We start from the raw sequence: 19,048 nt of genomic DNA, 5'->3' as shown, positions 1-19,048 counted from the left end.
ATGTTTCCTGTCTCTCTATCCCACCTCCTAAAGACAGAAAGGGAAAACATACACCCGTGAGTTTGTACTGACATCCTTTCTAGTTAACAGGCAGAGTGACACCACATCCATGCTCAAATCTCACCCCATCTTATCTCACACTAAAGAACTTCCCACGAATCCTTGTCCTGGAGAGACTCCCAGACTTAAGTCGAGGCTTCAGCTGCTGTATTCAGCTGCCAGAGGCCAAGAAAGGATGATTTCTGGAACTGAGCTGGGGAGGCTCTTGGCTTGGGAGAACCGAAGCAGAGAAGGAGGGAAGAAGCAAGCACTAGGGAGGAAGGTTTATCTAAGAACTGAAGACATCTTTGGGAGCTTACGAACTATCTGGCACCAAGTTGGGGGAATGGCTCAGAAAACAAGGAGAAGAAACTATGAGGGACAAATTCGTGTTTAGGAGGACAGAGAAAGGGAGAAATGACAAAGTCACCACCTAACCTGTGATGGCCCAAGGAGCTTGAGTACCGTTTCAGCTCCTCTAAATTACCATAGTACCACCAAGGTCAACCAAGCAACCCACACTCCCTGTACTCTGCAGAAACACTGCGAGTCGGAACTGGGTTAAGAGTACACAGTGAGAAAGAAGGACGTGGGACCATGCCATATCTGGATGCAAATGCCTGGACGACCTGGCTCAGAGCCAATCCCTTCTCCCTCTTCCCTTTGCTCTCTTCGTCTGGGAAATGTAGGTTAGCACTATTAACAGGTAGGACAGGCATGAGATTTAGACAGTGCTGGCTAGATTTAACCGACAACTTTGCACAGCCTATAATCACCAGGGAAGAGTCTCAGTGCAGAACTGTCTGCAGGCAAGTCTGTGGAGGAGACTCTTAAGTTAACTGATGTGGTAAGATCCAGCTCACTGCAGGCGTGAGTGGCACCATTCCCTACCCAGCGGGCCCTGAGACATATAGGAGTAGAGAAATAAAACTAAGTACACGAAAGCAAGCAAGCATGTAAGCCGTGCATCTGCTCTTGACTATGGGGATAGTGAGTAGCGGGCTGAAGCTTCTGCCTCGACCTCCTCACAGTGATGGACTATAACCTGGAATTATGAGCTGCAATAAGCCCCTTTCTGCCTTAAATTGCTTCTTGTTACATATTTTAACACAGTAGCGGAAATTAAATGAGAACACTCCTCAGGCCTTGGCATCCACGTAAACTACCCAAGTATCTTGACATATACACGCAGGTTCAGACTGATCAGATTAATCAGGGCTTGAAGCTTAGCCATCTGTACTGCCTGGTGATGCCTTTACTTCTGGTCCCCAGACTACAGTTTGAGTCCCATGAGGTTAGGATAATAAAGTGTGGCCAATGTGCAGTGTGGTGGCTACAACTATGTAGGTGCCTGCTCAGTGGTAGCTCCTGGGCCACACAAGGTATAATATATCCATGCTGATTATCATACAGAGGGTATCAGATGTCCTTGTAAATATTTTATAATTTTCACAATAATCCTATGAGCCAAAAACCTCGCTCTAGTTATGCTGAACTGCCCAAAGTGACTCCATTATATTCTAATTTTAGCTAACTCCATCTCATGCTTCACCTAACTGCTCCCAGGCCCCACCCCACCCCAACCAACCACAACTTGCAGAGCAGAACATTCTCACACAGCTGACCTATAGCTAAGGAGCTCCATTGCTTTACAACATAAAACAAGTTATTTTAATCCACTGAACTGAAACTTCTGTTACGTGGCCTGCTCCTGGTGTGACATAATTGTGGGATTTGACTTTATAAGCCCTTTCTTGTCTCACTTCAGGGCCAATAGTCCTTTTGGGCACGAGCCTGCTCTCGACCGCAAGCAAATAAGACTTAACCCAACTTTCATTGCTTAGCAATCTTCTGTTTCTCACGTACAATAATTTAAGGGCCAAAACCACGGTTTGAAGTCTAATTTCTTCCCTAAGTTGCTGCTCCCGGACATTGCAAAGCTGAGAGGGAACATAAGAGCCTCAAGTGTTGGCAGCAGGTCGGTCTTTCTATTAAAAAAATAATAATAATATCTTGACCTAGAGACATAGATCAATTGATAAAGTATTTGCCACACAGCTTGAGGATGTTTGATACCTGGCACCCATGTGAAAGGTTGGCCATGGTGGTGTGAGTGTGAGTTTGAAAGAACAAGATGTGTGGACACCTTAGGCTCCGTAGCCAGCCAGCCAGCCAAGCCTAACAGAAGAGCAACAGTTCCTAGGCAGAGACCGTGTCTGAAAAACAAGGCAGGCAGTTCCTGAGGAGCTACAACCAAGGTTGATATCTGACCCCACGTGCATGTATACCCACACACGTGCTTGAACATGAACACACACACACACACAGAGACAGAGGCAAAGACAAAGAGAGGCTATTTCTTTATGCAGCTTTCATAAATTCTAAAATTACATCAAAATTTAAAAGTCACACACACCCCAGTGTCTTTATCTTCTAACGCTCATGCTGCATGAAGGGAGGGGACTTCTGTGACAGCCAGCCTTACATTCTTTGGATAAGCTAAGGGGTAAAACTGAGACCAATTTGTAGCCATATCTCCTAATATTATTATAAAGATAATGCATTAAAAGAGAGGAATGATTTAAGCTTGGAAGGTCTCTGTTTTTCTTTCCTGCTCTTGGCATTGGCATTTGAATTCAAAGCCTCAGAGCTTATAAGAGCGAGCTCCAGACCTTGAACGCTCACTTAACTGCCTGGGTCTCTGCACCATTGTCTGACGAATAGGCTTATCATACTGCCTATCTCGTTGGGTTCTGAGGATTAAGTGAATCAATAAAAGCTTAGAATGGTGGCTGGATCAATAAACATGAGCTATTTTCCTAGGCGTTGTTTCAAGGGATCCTGCGCGAGGCTTTTTAGAAAGAAAAATGGAATCTGAAGCCTGGCGTGCAAGCTGCATTTCCCCCTCTAAGGCTCTGCGTCTTTGCTTAAAAAAAAATGATCTAATGAAGGCTTATGTTTTCAGGCATAAGATGCTTCTTAATGACGGGATTAGGCACCAGGAGCCCAAATGCGATAATGCTGTTTTATTTAGGACTGAAATAATTCTATGGATGGTGTAAAAAAGCTTTCCAATAGGCGTGGCAGTCTCCAAGTGTGTTTAAATGAACTGAGAAGTTAGGATATCTGTTTGTATAAGCCGTTCAATTTGAGCTACTGTCATTTGCCCAGAAGTATGTGGGGACTGTTTGGAAAATGATAATAGCATAGAGTTGAAAAACAAAAGCCTCACACAGAATCAGAAAGCCTTTAGGCAATGAATTCAGAAAACAAACCACACGATCAGCCCATTGTCTTCACTAGATTGCCCTCATGTAAGGAACAGGAAGAACAGGGGAAGATTGCAGCGTGCCCACTGGAGAAGAACAAGGGTTTCCTGAGACACCCTGAAGATCGGGCTGTCATTTTGACAGTTTCTCTCCTTGCCAGTGTCACCAGCAGCGAGGTCATTTGTTACATCTGAGCTGACAAGCATCATTTAACATCTTTTCTAAACCATTAAATTTTCAAGATGCCGCTCTATCTCCCAGAACCCTGGGGCAAGAACATGCCCACATAACGGAGGGGAGAGCAGTTACAGAGAGGTGAGTCTATTCCAGCCGGTAACTTCTCCTCACATACCATTTCACCCTTTCACTCTGAACCCCGAGACAAGGAGGGCAAGCAGCCTATGACTGAGGATTATCTACAAATCAAAAGCGACCACTGACTGTCCAGAGAGCAGCATTGGGGTGCATTCAAGGAGACACAATTGCACCACGGTGTTGCTCTCTGTCGGGGCAGATGTCCGCCACCAGCCCGCCCTATCCAGACATCCTGCTAGGCAAGAGGGATGCGGCAAGAACAGTAAAAAGCCCTCTCTTCATTTTCTGTTTCTCAACCTGAGACAGCTGCCCATCCTCCCAGGAGTCTGTAAGCTGCCACAAGCTTATCTGTTGGGTCTTAGTCACGCACACTCTGTGTCAACCAGATTTCTCACCCAGCACCTCTGCTGCGCAGCTCGGTCTCGAGAGAAGATGCAGTGGCCTGGCACAGAGGAATCCGTCAGTTATTAAGTAAAACTGTACAGCATTTCCATTTTTCCAGGTCAGAAATGGTCAAATGTTGGTAATGTCACATGGCTAAATCTAGCATTCACACACAGTGGGGGAAAAAAAATCAATTTTCATTCTGAGAAAGTGTCTCAGAAATTCTGTGAGCATGTACTGCATAGGTTTTAGTTAGAAGGGTAAACTTTAGAGACTAGACATGTGAATAACTCCAGTGTATGTTTCTACACATATTGAAATGTCACACAGAAACAACAAGGAACAACTCCCCCTCCACACAGCATGGATAAGCAAAACCAGACATGTTGACTGGAAGAAGTCATATACAAAAGACCAGACGCTGAATGATTCCATTTATATCAAGATTCAGAATAAGCTTGTAATTAGTCAGAGGAGAAGCCACGCTGGGCTTTGTGATTTGGGAAGGAACGGGGAGAGAATTTATAAATACCAAAGGTGTTCTGAGCCTTAAATCACATCCTGGTCACAGAGGAATAAACCACACAAGAATCCACCTGGGGCTGACAAGCAGACTCAGGCAACAAAGTCACACAAGCAGGAAGACCTGGGTTCAGATCCCCAGCAAAAAGCCTTATATGGTGGTACAAAACTGTAATCCTAACACTGGGGAGGTAGAGACAGGAGAGTACCAGGGTTTGCCGGCCAGCCAGCCTAGCCTACTTAGCAAACTCCAGGACAGGGAAAGAGCCTGTCTCAAAATAAAAGATAAACAGCCCCTCAAGACTGACAGCCAAGGTTGAGCTCTGGCATTTACATGCATGTCTCTGTGCACACACACGCGCACACACACGCACACACACGCACACACACACACACACACACACACACACAAAATCCATTCATGTGTTTGCTTTAAAAGCACTTCATTTTTCCATGTTGCTAAATGAGTTTATAAGGTTATATACCAGGAAAACAAAGGAGGAAGAGGAGGAAAATCACAGGCTCCAATCTCGGGTGACAGATGAGTACAGTGCTCTGGACACGCGTTGGTGTAGGACAATTGTATTCTGTCAATTATATTTTAAATAAATGTTAATTGGTCGGTAGCCAGGCAGGAAGTATAGGTGGGACAACCAGACAGAAAGTAGAGGTGGGTCAATGAGAACAGGAGTCTTCTGGGAAGAAGGAAGCTATTTTTGCAGTTCTGAGCCCAGCATAGAAGAAGCAAGATGTGACTGCCTCACCAAAAAAAAGGTACCGAGCCATGTGGCTAGCATAGACAAGAATAATGGGCAAATATAAGTAATAAGAGTTAATAAGAAGTCTGAGCTAATGGGCCAGTCGGTTTATAACTAATGTAGACCTCTGTGTGATTTCTTTGGGACTTAACGATTGCGGGAACCAGGCAGGACAGAAACCCCGACAACAACGTGTGACAGCAGATTACATCAGCCAGTCACCTAACTAGTTACTTGACCCTCAAGAATATGCTTACCTTCTTCCTTGAATCTGTTTTTCTCATTCTTGAAACAGAAAGAACCGATGAAGCCTAGCTAATAAAGCTTTGGGGCTATTATACAAAACAGCATCTGTGGGCTCTTTGCACAGACCATGTGTTCCAGACGAGCTGGTTCCCCTCCAGCAGATCTGGAGAATTCCTCCCCTGAACCACACTCACAGCTCACGCCAACCCTGATGGAGGGGTGAGAACAAGACTAGCCCCAGCACCTCTTCCCACCAGCCCTTCCCCACTCCTCATGTACCAGCAAGGCATCCGGGAGGTTGTGCTCCTCTGTGAAGGTTACAATTGCTGAGTCAATGCCCGCCGCGTGGAGCTCCAGCAAGGCTGTACTGACAGAGGCTGTGTCGTAGTTCCCACCAGCCTGGAAGAACAGGGCCACCTTCCTTACCAGAAGGCCTGAGCGCACACGTTTGAATGCGTGTCTTGCCACAAACCTCATGGTGGCCCCAAGGTTCCGGGACCCAGAGGACCGCTCAAGGGGGATTTTCCTGGTAGCCTGGAGTAGGGCATCTTTTCCCTGATGGTCTGAGAAGCGCACTAGATAATCTGTCCTCGTGTTATAGGAAACGATGGCCACTCGGGCACCAATGGGGCAGTTACTCTCGGCCATTTCCATCTTCATCAACAGAGATAATAAAATGTTTCTCATCCTCTCAAAGGCCGACTGGGAGACATCGTTGGACATGTCCAAGGCAAAGAGCACTTCTGTTGGGAACACTGGGCATCTGGAAACCCCTTGACACAGGAATACACAGAACTTGAGCTATGTATGCTGCCTCCGGATGGGTTAGGGATTACCTGAACAGTAAGCGTTATTTACCTTTTGAGCAAGCTGGAAGGAAAAAGAAGACATGTTAGTGGATATGGGAAATTTATACTTAATATAAAATATACTCTTTTGATTTGAAAATTTTCCTGTGTTACTCAAGTTGACCTTCAACTTAAAAATACTCCTGCCTCAGCATCCCAGTGGCTTGGATTTTCAAACCATGTCCACTTTTTAAAAACCCTCTCTTTAAAAACCCTCTCTTCTGAGAAATCCAAATGGCCTTCCAGACACCCCTCCCCAGTATGGCAAGAGCTGCTACTATTTGCCAGTATTCTCTCTCTCTCTCTCTCTCTCTCTCTCTCTCTGTTTCCAAGAAAGGATTTCTCCTGTCCTAGAACTCATCTGTAGACCAGGCTGGCCTCAAACTCACAGAAATCCTTCTGTCTCTGCCTCTCGAATGCTGAAACTAAGGGCAGGTGCCACCACTTCCCTCTCTTATTTTTTTTTCCATTATAATAAGACACCAATTTCCACCTGGGTACATGGCTGCCTGAAACGCAGGCCACACTTTCATGGAGCTGACTGGCTTACTACATTCTGGGTAACAGGATAAGAAAAATGGTAAGAAATGAAATCCATGACTTGCAAGGCTAAAAGAAAAGCTGACACACCCTTTACCCTTTGCCTTTTGCCCTTTGCCTCTGCTCTCCTTTCCCTTCCAGGCTGGCAGAAATGCAAAAGCAGTGACTGAAGCTTGACTAAGGGGGGGGGGGAGTCTATTCTGGAACCCCTGGAACACGCCAGCCCCCCAGGACTCCTCATCAACCCAGACTGATGGTGTCCAAGCTTTGACTTAAGAGACAATTTCCCCATTGTTAGGAGGATGTTGACTACTTTCAGCTAAAATTAAATCCAACTAAAACACTAAGCTATTCTGAAGCTGTATTTTACATGTATCTCATATATACATAGTCATAAATCATATATAATGATATCTTACGTAAAAGTATATATGTATATAGATGTGCATATACATGAGCAACACATGCGCATAAAAAGTTAAGATTGTTCTTATTTCACCTTTTTTTTTCCATACATAAAAGTACTTTTCATCTTATTTGATAAAACTTGGAGCTTAAAGTATGTTTGACTCTGAAATATGTTCCACTTGGTATGACATTTTTTTATCAGTAAATTCCAAGAGCTATCATAGATTCTACTATGTAGATGTCCCTTGACTTCTCTCAGGGGAATCATGCAAGTGTCTGTGTCTGTCCCTAGAACCATGGGATTTGACATGGACGGTCCAATCGCTCTTTTGAAGGCAAGTGTCTGTCTGTCCCTAGAACCATGGGTTTTGACATGGACGGTCCTATCGTTCTTTTGAAGGCACTGTAGTAGTTCCACAAGCCACAGGAGCTGCCACACGTTCCCCAAACTAAGGGCAAGGATTATTCTCATTTTTTTTAAATATTTCCAATATGAAGCCTAGGCCTGAAGGTACAAGCCTGCATTCCTAGCTCTTGGGAGGTTGATGCAGGAGGATTACAAGTTTGAAGCCACAGCAGCATACATAAGGATTTCCAGGCCAGATAAGGCTAGTTAGCAAGATTCTATCTCTAAAGACCAAAACTATACAAAACAAATATGCATATATATGCATGAATATATAGCAATTGTATATATGTTTTCAGTTTGAGAAACAAAAAGAACCTATCATTGTTTTAATTGATAATTTTTGATTTCCATCAAGGGTGAATATTCTCACAGGTGCACTGTGAAATTTTTATTCTCTGACTCCTCTCGTGTCTTTTGCCTATTTTCAACTCAAAAGTTTTTTTTAACATTTAGATTTAGCTTTCTAAAAATGTCTATGTGTATAGATAAAATGGTTATGCAACAGCAATTTTAATCTTGGCATGACATAACAAGCACACTGAGCCCTCTACTTGAGTCTGTTGCTTCTATCTCAAATGTCTGTTTTCTTGCTTTTCTATTTGCTTTTTGCCCCTGTGGAGCTCCTCAAACGTAACGAGGTTTTAACTTTCTACACAGCCAGTTCTTCCTTTCTGTCCAAGGTGATAGATAGTATTTCTCTGTGTAACTTCCATGAAAATGGATCCTGGAATCTCCTTGACCAGCAGCTGGGAGTGGACAGAAGCCAAAAGGTTGAGCAAGAAAGCAGGCGATTGTGGCTAAAGCCCAAACTTTGGCACCAGGTGCTCTCCCTGCCACCAGGAAGGGGAGGAGTGTGCTCTCGGTAGACAGCGCACCCAAGATGCTTGTTAAAGGGAATACGTAAGTGTCAGCTGTTATGTGACAAAGTGGTACCTAAGGCCTAGTAGTTCATAGTTCCGTTTCTGCAATGGAAATGACAACCAAACCGGGCATATTCTTTCCAAAGAATCATCACGGATCCTACTTTTTGAAATCAAAAGAACAGTACCAACCTCGCTCTGTTTCATGCACCAAGAGGCAGGCACATAGGCGTGTGAGTGTGGTTGTGTTTGGGGGGAGTTTTTCTTCATTAGTAAGACAGTATGTCTTTCAAATACTTCCTTTCTGAGCCCATTTAGGAAAAGATGACATACTCAAAGGGAGATTGGGCCCATTCTGTCAATGGATAAGATCTTTCTTATGACAGACAAACCACTTCCCAAGTCTCCGTCAAACACTCAGTGACTTAGACCTTGATCCCTGCCCCCATCCACACCACTGGCTTAGGCCCTTAGACCTTGATTCCTGCCCCATCCACACCACTGGCTGAGGCCCTTAGATTCTTCCACCCCACGCTCCATCTGAGTGCCTCCCTAACAACTTACGGCAGTTCTCTCGCATGAAATCCACAATTTCACAAGGCTGTAGAGAGACGGGGGGAGGATGGAGGGAGGAAATAAGCATTTAATGTGAAGCAGATTTCACCGTCGTGATTTGAAATGTCGTGTGCGCATCTTCAGTACCTAGCTGAAGTGTTTAAATTTGTAACAGAAAAACCACAAAATTGCTGGAGCTGACACCTAACAACTTTATTTCCAGTAGCTAATTTAAAACATTTTACTTCATAATCTGCCTTACTAATCAATGGGATCAAATCTGATTTTGAAAGTGAAATAATCTGGTGATCTAAGCACAGAACACTGGAGATTGCCGCCAGTGTATGCATTTTTAGAGTAGCGTTTGCTAGAATACTTCTTTAGAATGAATGCCAAGACAGGTCCCCCTGTATCCCTCACCCCCATAATTCTCTCTTTCCTTTTATCCCTTCCTCTGTTCTGTTCTTCCCTCAACATCAAACCCCACCACTTCCTGTTCTTCAGGTGTTTCCACATCCTCCAACCTCTAACAGTCTGTGGGTACTGGAAGAGAAACACTCACCATAATTTCTGAGATTGTATCTTAAAGTGTCCCATAAAACACAAAAGTTTATACTATTCTGCGAGTTGGTTGATTAAAAATGCATAGCTTTAAAAGCATTGTTTTTAACTTTATGAAAGAGCACACTGCAGGAAGGTGGTAGCTTCCAAATATTTTCTTTTGTGTCGCTTAATGTTTAAAATATTATTCTACTATTTTTATAGTGGCATTTCTGGGAACACTCTGCAAACTTACAAGATTAACAGAATTTACTAAAATAAAGAAGTTTTAAGATTAACAAACCTTACTTTGTGGATATAGAAAAATCTATGTTCTAAAAATGAGTGAATTTTCAAATTAAGAGTCTTCACCTACCGTCCTATCTGCCAAACCTTTTGAGCCCTTGGCACCCTAGGAAGAACAGAAACGAGGATCAAAATGCAACATTCTGATTACCAACACTTTCTTCTCCACAACCAACTGGAGATCCTGGGGATTCTCCATGGCATACTGGCCCTGGAGCTCTGTCCAGTCCAGCTGGGAGGGCAGAGTGCCTGAACAGTACAGCCCAGACCTTGGAGTACAGGAAGCCAGGTAGACAGGACACAGACCCTTGGGAGACCAGATAGTTTTGAGACCAATCCAAAGTTCAAGTTCAAATTCAAAACACAGTCATTCACAATCCCAGGTCCTACCACAAGCTATTCCAAAGTACATCCTTCTATCACCATTGTTCCTGCTCTTCAGGCCCCTCGTCCCTACCCTGTCTCTGCCCTATAGTAGAGGAAGCCTCCCTGAAGCCTTCCAAATTCAGCTGTCTGCCTCCAGCCCCTCTGGGAGCCTGGAAAGTCTTTGTTTAGACCTTACAAAGCAGTAACTGGTAGCCTTAGGCAGGTTGCCGTACCAAAACCCCTGCTCAATCTGTGTTTCACCATCAAATGGCCATGAACTAACTCTGTGACGTTTGGTGTTCTGCCTTAGCTGCTCTTCTACAATAAAAGTCCTGAGCTCCAGTAAGTCTAGTATGTCCCCCTCCACCTCTGGCTGATGAATACACTACCCCTCACAGAATGACAGTCCTGTGTCCTGGATAGCTTTTGTCAACTTGATTTAAACCTAGACATACCTTGAAAGAATGACTCTCAACTGAAGAACTGTCTCAGACTGGCCTATGGACGTGCCCATGAGGCATTTTCTCGATTGCCAGCTGAGACAGATGGTCCCAGACAACTGTGGACAGATGGAGCACCGTCCCAGGTAGAGGAGCAAATCAGTAAGCAGTAGTCCTCTATGGTCTCTGCGTCAGTCCCAGACATCAAGCTCCTTCCTGCCTTAAGCCCTAGCTTTGATTCCCCTCAGTGATAGACTGTCACCTGTAAGCCACATAAACCCATTCCTCCTCAAGTTGCTTTTGATTGGTGTTTTCTCACAGCAACAGAGAGGTAAACTATATTAACCAGTCTCTAAAACCGAACAGAGGGTGGAGCCTCGGAGTCTTTCCACGTCCCAGGGAATTCTAGTCTTCTCCCCTCCCACTTTTTTCTTTCTTTCTTTCTTTCTTTCTTTTTTTTTTTTTTTTTTTTTTTGGCTTTGGGAGACAGGATTTCTCTATGTAATAGCCCTAGCTGTCCAGGAACTAGCTCTTATAGCAGGCTGGCCTTGAACTCACAGAGATCCACCTACCTCTACCTCCCAAGAGCTGAGATTAAAGGCAGGTGTCATCACTGCCCAGCTTGTCCCAGGGAATTTTTAAATTCCTCTAGTCTTGTAATATTATCAATTCAGTTTAGACTGTACGGTTGGGTGGCACTGTGGTGGCACACACCTTTAATCCCAGCTCTCGGAGGCAGAGGCAGCCTAGTCTACAGGATGAGTTCCTTCTGGTTTTATTTGTTGGTCATCAGGTTTGCACTGGTAAGTGCGTTCTCCCATGAGTTGTACGTATTGGCTTGTGTATTTAGGAAGATCCATAAAGCTCTAGTCACTCCGAGGTCACCCCCACATTCAGAGAAAAACTGCACATGGGATATTATGTTTAGGGTTTGAAGTCAGTATTCTCCAAGCAGTTTGCCTGTTCCTGTGACCCTGCTCAATGTCCCAGGTGTTTGTTTCTTCTGTGAGGCCTCTTATCAAACTCTTACTCATCGTGACACAAGGGGGGAAATAAAAACAGGAAGAGTACTTGTTACCATTTTTCCTGGTGGGCCTTGGTCACCTGGAATTCCAGCAAACCCAGGAAAGCCAGAATTACCCTAAAAGAGAAAAACCAAAGGAATAAGTTTCCCTGTTGGCTACAAGAACTGACCCTCCCAAAATAACTCAGACCTAAGACCAATGAGTCTGTCCTTGACCTCTGTGAACCCTGTATCCATGGAGAGACAGGAGGCTTTCTGGAAACTAGACTGCTCCCTTCTAGTCTACCCATGTAGCTCCAGCTTGCCCATGGCTGATACACACACAGATACATTTCCATGCAGAACCTTAAAAGATGACTTAACCCTCAGTCACGTCTCATGGGCATGTGATAAACAGATTGTGTGGGCCTATAGTGAGAGTCTGACCATGGGAAAGGAAAAATTCCCACAGTGCTTTTGTAAGACTTTAAGACAATTCTGAAGCCATTTTTGACAATTCTGAATCCTCTCAGCCTCTGTGCCATAGTGCTTTCCCTCCTCCCCTGGGAACCAAGGACCTAACAGCTACACTCGCACATACTCAGTTCCTGAACAATTACCCATATACGTATGTTTTGGTTCGGTCCCCTGGGAAACGGGGTCAAAATGACCTCTTACCTCATCTGATCTGGCAACAGCTCTCCAGTCAATTATTGGTAATAGCCCTTTCGAATAAGCCAATCAGAATAGTCAAAGAACAACCCCCCTTGCTTCTGTGGCCCCTTTAAAAGTAGTCTGTACCAGCTATTCGAGGTCTCTCGGCTTCCCAAATGCTGAGGGACCCCGTCATGACAGAATTAATAAAATCCCCATGCTTTTGCATCAGCTGTGGTGTGTGAGGTGGTCTCTGGGGGCGACTCCTCCTCGGTGTTTGGACACTAGAGTCCAACACTTTCTGGGCCTCAGTGCCTCAGAAAAGGTTTTAGGTGGCTAGGGGCTCGCTGCTCACGTTCTAGGTATTTGAAGTAACACAGCACACTGATTAACTGGATTTAATCAATGCTTTATCTTTTATATTTGCAAGGAGAAAGATAAGTTACCAGGTCAGAGCAACCACGAGCAGAAGCAAGCTGAGCAAGCATGGGGCTGACTGTCTTTATGAGCTTGCTGACAGATGAAAACAACAATCACCGAGTCCAAGGAAGACACACGCTCTCTTGTCTTCCCTCCCTTCTGCTCCAAATACAGGCTCGTGTCCTGTTCCCAGAAGGCTTTACTTTAAACATTTTTAATTACACTTACTTATTTGGCAGTGTGTGTGTGTGTGTGTGTACACCACGGTGCACATGTGAAGACCATCACATCTCTCCTATTACCATGTGAGTTCTGGGGTTCAGGTTCAGTAGTCAGGCTCAGTGGCAGATGACTCAATTTGCTGAACCTATAGGAATGGGTTCTTAATGGGAGACTCAAGGAAGCACAGTAGACTTAAAGTCCACCAAGACAGAAGCCATGCTCTTGGGACTCTAGTCCCTGAGAAGCTTAGGGAAGACTCAGATAAACTACACTTGATCGAAAGCATTGTCCTTGACAAGGCCCTTCCAAATCTTCCCTAGAGTCACCAGGGCAGAAGTGCCTACCATTGTCTTGAGCAATTGGCAGGGCAGAGCTGCAACTCCGGCCTGCCTGCACTGCAGTTACCATTCCCTGTCACTGGAAGCTGTACTTCCGCCCTGAACGTAAACGAGAAGATGGGGTAGGGTGTGCAATGTGTACCAACTGAGCAGGGCTAGGCTAGTGCCCTCCACTCCTGTGACGATGACTGATGACCCTTTGGTTCTTACCCTCTTCCCTCGGATTCCCTTGGCCCCTTTCTCTCCTCTATGGCCTGGGTCACCATCTTCTCCCTTAACAAAGACAAAAACAGAGTTCTGAATGTAAAGAAAGACGTGCGAACCCACTACAGACAATGGCCACCAGTTGCCAGGCCCACAGAGAGCTCTTCTTACTTGCACACCAGGATAGCCAGGGAAGCCAGGTTCACCCTAGGGTCAGAAAGAGACAAGATAACGATCAGTGCCAGGTGATTAAGAGTTTCCTCAACATTATCTGGGAAAGAACTAGTCACATAGCCACATTTCACCCCTGGAGGCCAAGAACTTAGGTGACTTCAGAAAGAATCAAAGTAGAAAGTCAAGTGTTGACTTGGCCTAGATGACAGATTTAACAATGAGAAGTGATTAAAAAAAAAAACTTGGCTGGACATGTGATGAAAATGGCTCTAAACACTTGTCCTACCAACCAGAGGATGAGATCAGAAGGACGGATTCTCTGAGACAGAAAAGGCTGCAGGAGGAAATAGCTTTGTCCAGAGCATCAGTATTGATGGATGGGATGTTGGATGATGTTAAAGGATAATTGTTAATTCTTAGGTATAATAATGGTATCTGATTATACTTATAAAGAATATTTTAAATAATATTTAAAATAGTAAATGTTTGTGCATGAAATGTATGGTTTCTGGGATGTTCTTAAAAATAATTTCCATGAAGGAGGAAAAGTGAGTAAGACTTTGAGTAAGATAAAACATAATTGGCCCTAAGATTTCCATTGATGAATCAAGGCGATGGGCACCTATGTCAGTATCCCAACCTGTCCATTCACATGTTTGCTAAGATAAGAACTTGGGGTCAACAAGATGGCTCGATGTTAGAGGACTTGCTGCCAAGCCTAACTACCTGAGTTTGATTTCTAGAATTGACAAGATGGAGGGAGAAAAGTCACTCCCTAAAGTAGTTGTCCCTGTGTGCATACACACACACAGACATGCACACCTACGGGGAGGGGGCAGAGAAAGGTGAATTAAAATGTAAAAGTAAATAAATAAAATGTTGAAAAATTAAAGAGGAAAGCTATTGTTGGAAGATGGGCTGAACTTAATTTGTTGTGGATGATAAAAAAATGAAACATCTGTGGAGTCTGGATGTCGATCTAAACTAGAAGAGTCAGCTGGAGATCCCAGGGTGGAGGGGCCTGATGCTTTAAAGGCACAGAGCAAAGGGCAGCAGATTGTGTCTGGAAAATCCACAGCTTCTGTGAGAATACGTGGATGTGTGAGTTCATCTTAGAACATGAGCTACAGTTGTTCAAGGGAAGGAGAATGAAAAGAAAATTCTATGTCATTTGCAGAGACAGAGTTGGGAAAGGGATCATGTCTCCAGATCCGGATGGAGTGCGTATGAATATCAGTGAAGCTGGAGGCCAAGGCTAAGGGGAGTTTTTAAATAAATGAGTAATTAAATCAGACTTTTACTTCTCAGGGAGGGAACTCTGTAAAGCTATGACATGTGGGGCGGGGGGGCATTCCAGAAACACATCCTGAAAAATCACCATATTCTGGTAAAGTAAAATAAAAACTGTGATTTGATATCTGAATACTCTTTACATGAGCCTCACCTTCTTGCCTTTTCTTCCCGGATGACCGTAACCATCTTGACCAAGAAGACCCTAAGAAGAGGACACAAGATGAACTGATTGTGAGTCACCCAGACCAACTCATGCCTCATGACAAGAGCCAAACCTCTGCAAAAGTTAACTACGTAAGAAACTGGAGAAGAGGGTGGGGATTGGTGGAGGTTGGGAGAACACCTTCACAGGATAAACACTCACATTGGAGGAAATAAGACTTAAAAGAAGACCATGACAGTGCCATCTACATGATTGTTGGGAAGAGTATGGCAAATTTGCATAGATGTGTTCTGTGGGCAGATTTTTCTGTTCCACCTGCCAGCTCCCAAATAACCACATAGAGACATCTTAATTAGGTGAGCTTGGCTGATAGCTTAGGCTTGTTTTTAGCTAGCCAATCCCAGTGGCGTATCTTCACACAGTGTAAAGGACTATTCCACAGCATGCTCACCATCTGGGAAACATGTTGATATTATTTCCAGTTCTCAGGAGCTGAATGAAGCAAGAGGACTGAGTCTGAGCCAGCCTGTGCTACACAGTGAGACCCTGTCTCAACACACACATGCATACACATACATACATGCACGCACGCGTGCGCGTTCACACACACACGTGCTCTAGTACATTACTGATCTGAACACCTACACGTACAGATAAGAAGGATCTATCACAAGGAATGAACTCAGAAACCTGCAGTAGGTATTGCGTGGAACGAACAGAAACTGTTTCTGGATCAACAGGGAAGGCAAACAATGAAGCTGAAGGCCAGAAGCCTGTTCTTGTAGCCCTAATTGGGAAAAATTCAAAGTACAAAAGAAGGAAAAGTAAGGGAAGTGGGAAAAAACTGAATCCTTTGTAGGGAGGAAAGAGCCTTTCGTTGGTTGTTACTCTGTCTTCGTCTCCTAAAGACCCACAGGGCGCACGCAGGCAGCTACATGGAGAGACTGAGGCCTGTGTTTGGAAGCTGCCCACTGTGGGAGAGCTGGGGTTAAAGATGTGTGCCACCACGTCTATCTTCTGAGTTCTAGGGGCTCAAATTTAGGTCCTCAGGCTTATGTGGTCCTGAAATGTCTCCTCTGATAATGAGATCTTTCCCTAGCTTTCAGAGAGATACAGAGACGGAGAGGGAGCACAGCATAAGCTCTGAGATATTTTCAACCAAGACAGTTGAATAAAATCAAACAAAATACTAATTTCACTACTTTTTTGGAGTATAGACACGGGGCGTTGTTTGCCTCAGTCCACAGACGTCCTATTCTGCTCCTTCTTGCACATTTTAATTTAAGCTTCCTGGGCCTACTTCATTTTCCTCTCCTTCCCAACAAACTCAATTTCAGTGCTGAAGAGGCGGGGGGACTCTTTAGGCCCTTCCTAACTGCTGCTGGAAGAAATCTCTGGAAGACAGCATTACTCTTACAATAAAGCAAATTGCAGGGAAGTGGTGAGCTGAAAATAGCCGTATAAAATAACTAATTCATTCTTGTGCTCTCATCACTGGGCAAGGCAAGAGCGCAGAGCGCTGCCTTTGAAAGTGCCTGCCATCTGTAGGAAGAAATCTCTCGTGATTATTGGTCTCCAACATTATTCCTATGCTCTGGATAATTAAACTCATAGTCTGAAAAGTTAGCCATTCTAACTCGGTGTCTTATTGGTGATATCTGGAAAGGTGTGTCTCTATGCTGGAGGAGATGGCTCTGTGGGTAAAGCTTCTGCCGAACAAGCGTGAGGATCTGAGTTTGAGTCTCAGAACTCAGGTCAAGCTAGATATGGTAGCACGCATCTTCAACCCTGGTGCTCTCAGAGGGAAGTGGAGCTCACTGGCTATCTGGGCCACCTCACACACATATAAAAACCAAAGAGATCCCTCTTCAAACAAGGCTGAAGACTGGAGAAATGGCACAGAGTTTAAGAACACTGGCTGCTCTTCCAGAGAGGACCTGGCTTTAATTCCCAGAACCCATGTGGTGGCTCACAGCCATCTGTAACTTCAGTTCCAATGGATCTAACACTCTCTTCTGGCTTCTCCAGGAACCGGGCAGTCATGTGATACACAGACCAAAACAGCCATACATATAAAGTAAATCTTTTTATGAAGCCAAAAAATGTAGACCACCACCCAAGGTTAACCTTCACACACATGCCATGGTATGAGCATGCTTACACAAACATACACTGCTGTGTACATGTTCTCTCTTTCTCTCTCTCTCTCTCTCTCTCTCTCTCTCTCTCTCTCTCTCTCACACACACACACACACACAGACACACACACACACACACACACACAGCTTTTTTTAAGTTTCTCTGAGCATCTCATTAGTCCCCAAAGACTCAGATATTTGAAAAACTTCCTTATCAAATAGAAGAGGTTCACAGACACTCCGTCTTCAACAATGAAAAGGCAAAAGAAACCCCAGCACATTTTTGGATTCTTTATTTATGTGAAACTTACGAACCTTTGACTAAATCCTCAACAGCTCAAGCCATTATGTCACATTGGTAACCCCAAGTTAAATCATCAAGGGAATTCTTTTATAACAAGAACATAGACCAAATAAGAAAAATACAAGGAATTCAACAAACAGAAACTAGACTTACAGGTTGCCCTCTTGGTCCTCGCTGACCCAGTGGGCCTCTCTCTCCTGCAAGGCCAAGCTCTCCCTTTTAATAGAGAGGAAAGATGAGATTAGTTTTCTCTCATGAGTTTATGCATCTTTGTGCCATTTTCCTTAGAGGTTGTTTGGTCAGACTTTTCGAGCCGTTAGCATCACCATACAGTCGACAGACTTAAGGCTTTCTTGGAAATGGAACACAAATGCACAGTGGAATTGGATACAGCTGTAAAGAAAAGACACACTAGCTGCAGGAAAAATGGATGCCACTGTAACTCATTGTGTTAAGGGAAATAAGCCACACTTACAAATCCTGCATGATTCCTCTCAGACGAAGAAGCTGGATTCAAAAGTATGTTTCTCTCTCTCTCTCTGTCTCTCTCTGTCTCTCTCTGTCTCTCTCTCTCTCTCTCTCTCTCTCTCTCTCTCTGTGTGTGTGTGTGTGTGTGTGTGTGTGTTAGTTAAATAAAATCAATTGTAAGAATACCAGTGGTCTTTGTGCTGACGATGAGAGTAGATGCACAGAATAAATGAGAGCGTTTTTATCACTGTCACTTTCCCAGGTGTGGGTGTGAGAATGTACACTTGCAATGAGTCCATGTGTCTCTCTGTCAGTGCGCTTTTGCCTCCTGATATATGTGAGCCACTTTGCCGTAGGTCAGTTTATATAATTTCCTTCTTTGTATGCATTCTCCAGCTATCGGCTAAGAGACAGCCAATAGCATCATCAACATCCGAAACATGCTGGAAATGATCACACAGCAGGGAAAGAGCTGCCTAAGAAGAAAGTCCAAAGGGCTCTTAAAGTCATCCCCCAAGCGTCTCTTCTCTGATACCCACCTTCACTCCTCTGGGTCCAGCCCGTCCTTTTGAGCCATTTGGTCCTGGAGGCCCAGGATTCCCCTGCAATGATACCACGACTACAATCATGGATCTTACTACGTATAGCCCCTGGCTTATAGCAATTTGACTAATTTTTTTGGTTTATACTTTATAATAGAGGAAAAATCATATGCATATGGTCAAACCCATACTTCAAATATTGCCTTTTCCTGGGATACTCATACTTGATACAAGACTGTCTTGTGATGCTGGGTATTGGCAGTGAGCCACCCCCATGAAGCCACAGGAGTCAACAACCGATACTCTCCAGGGCTGTATTG

At 44.3% G+C, this 19,048-nt stretch overlaps 1 protein-coding gene across 1 annotated transcript in view; it reads right to left on the bottom strand.

The window, feature by feature from the left end:
- Nucleotides 1–19,048, bottom strand: part of LOC121464389 (collagen alpha-4(VI) chain-like) — a 101,294-nt gene that overhangs the window by 13,621 nt on the left and 68,625 nt on the right. Inside the window, exons 24-33 of the mRNA XM_041677318.1 lie at nucleotides 18,726–18,788; nucleotides 17,872–17,934; nucleotides 15,265–15,315; nucleotides 13,818–13,853; nucleotides 13,653–13,715; nucleotides 11,884–11,946; nucleotides 10,070–10,105; nucleotides 9,163–9,199; nucleotides 6,392–6,403; nucleotides 5,813–6,306 (exon numbers count right to left, since the gene is read on the bottom strand). Of these exons, the coding sequence (XP_041533252.1) occupies nucleotides 5,813–6,306; nucleotides 6,392–6,403; nucleotides 9,163–9,199; nucleotides 10,070–10,105; nucleotides 11,884–11,946; nucleotides 13,653–13,715; nucleotides 13,818–13,853; nucleotides 15,265–15,315; nucleotides 17,872–17,934; nucleotides 18,726–18,788 (918 nt within the window). The remainder of the gene's footprint in view (nucleotides 1–5,812; nucleotides 6,307–6,391; nucleotides 6,404–9,162; nucleotides 9,200–10,069; nucleotides 10,106–11,883; nucleotides 11,947–13,652; nucleotides 13,716–13,817; nucleotides 13,854–15,264; nucleotides 15,316–17,871; nucleotides 17,935–18,725; nucleotides 18,789–19,048) is intronic.

Source organism: Microtus oregoni, unplaced genomic scaffold (assembly GCF_018167655.1).
Source record: "Microtus oregoni isolate MIOR12 unplaced genomic scaffold, Mior012 000028F_ref0000031, whole genome shotgun sequence".
NCBI lineage: Eukaryota > Metazoa > Chordata > Mammalia > Rodentia > Cricetidae > Microtus > Microtus oregoni.
Note: the sequence above shows the minus strand (reverse complement) of the source record. Positions and strands in the feature narration are given on the sequence as shown.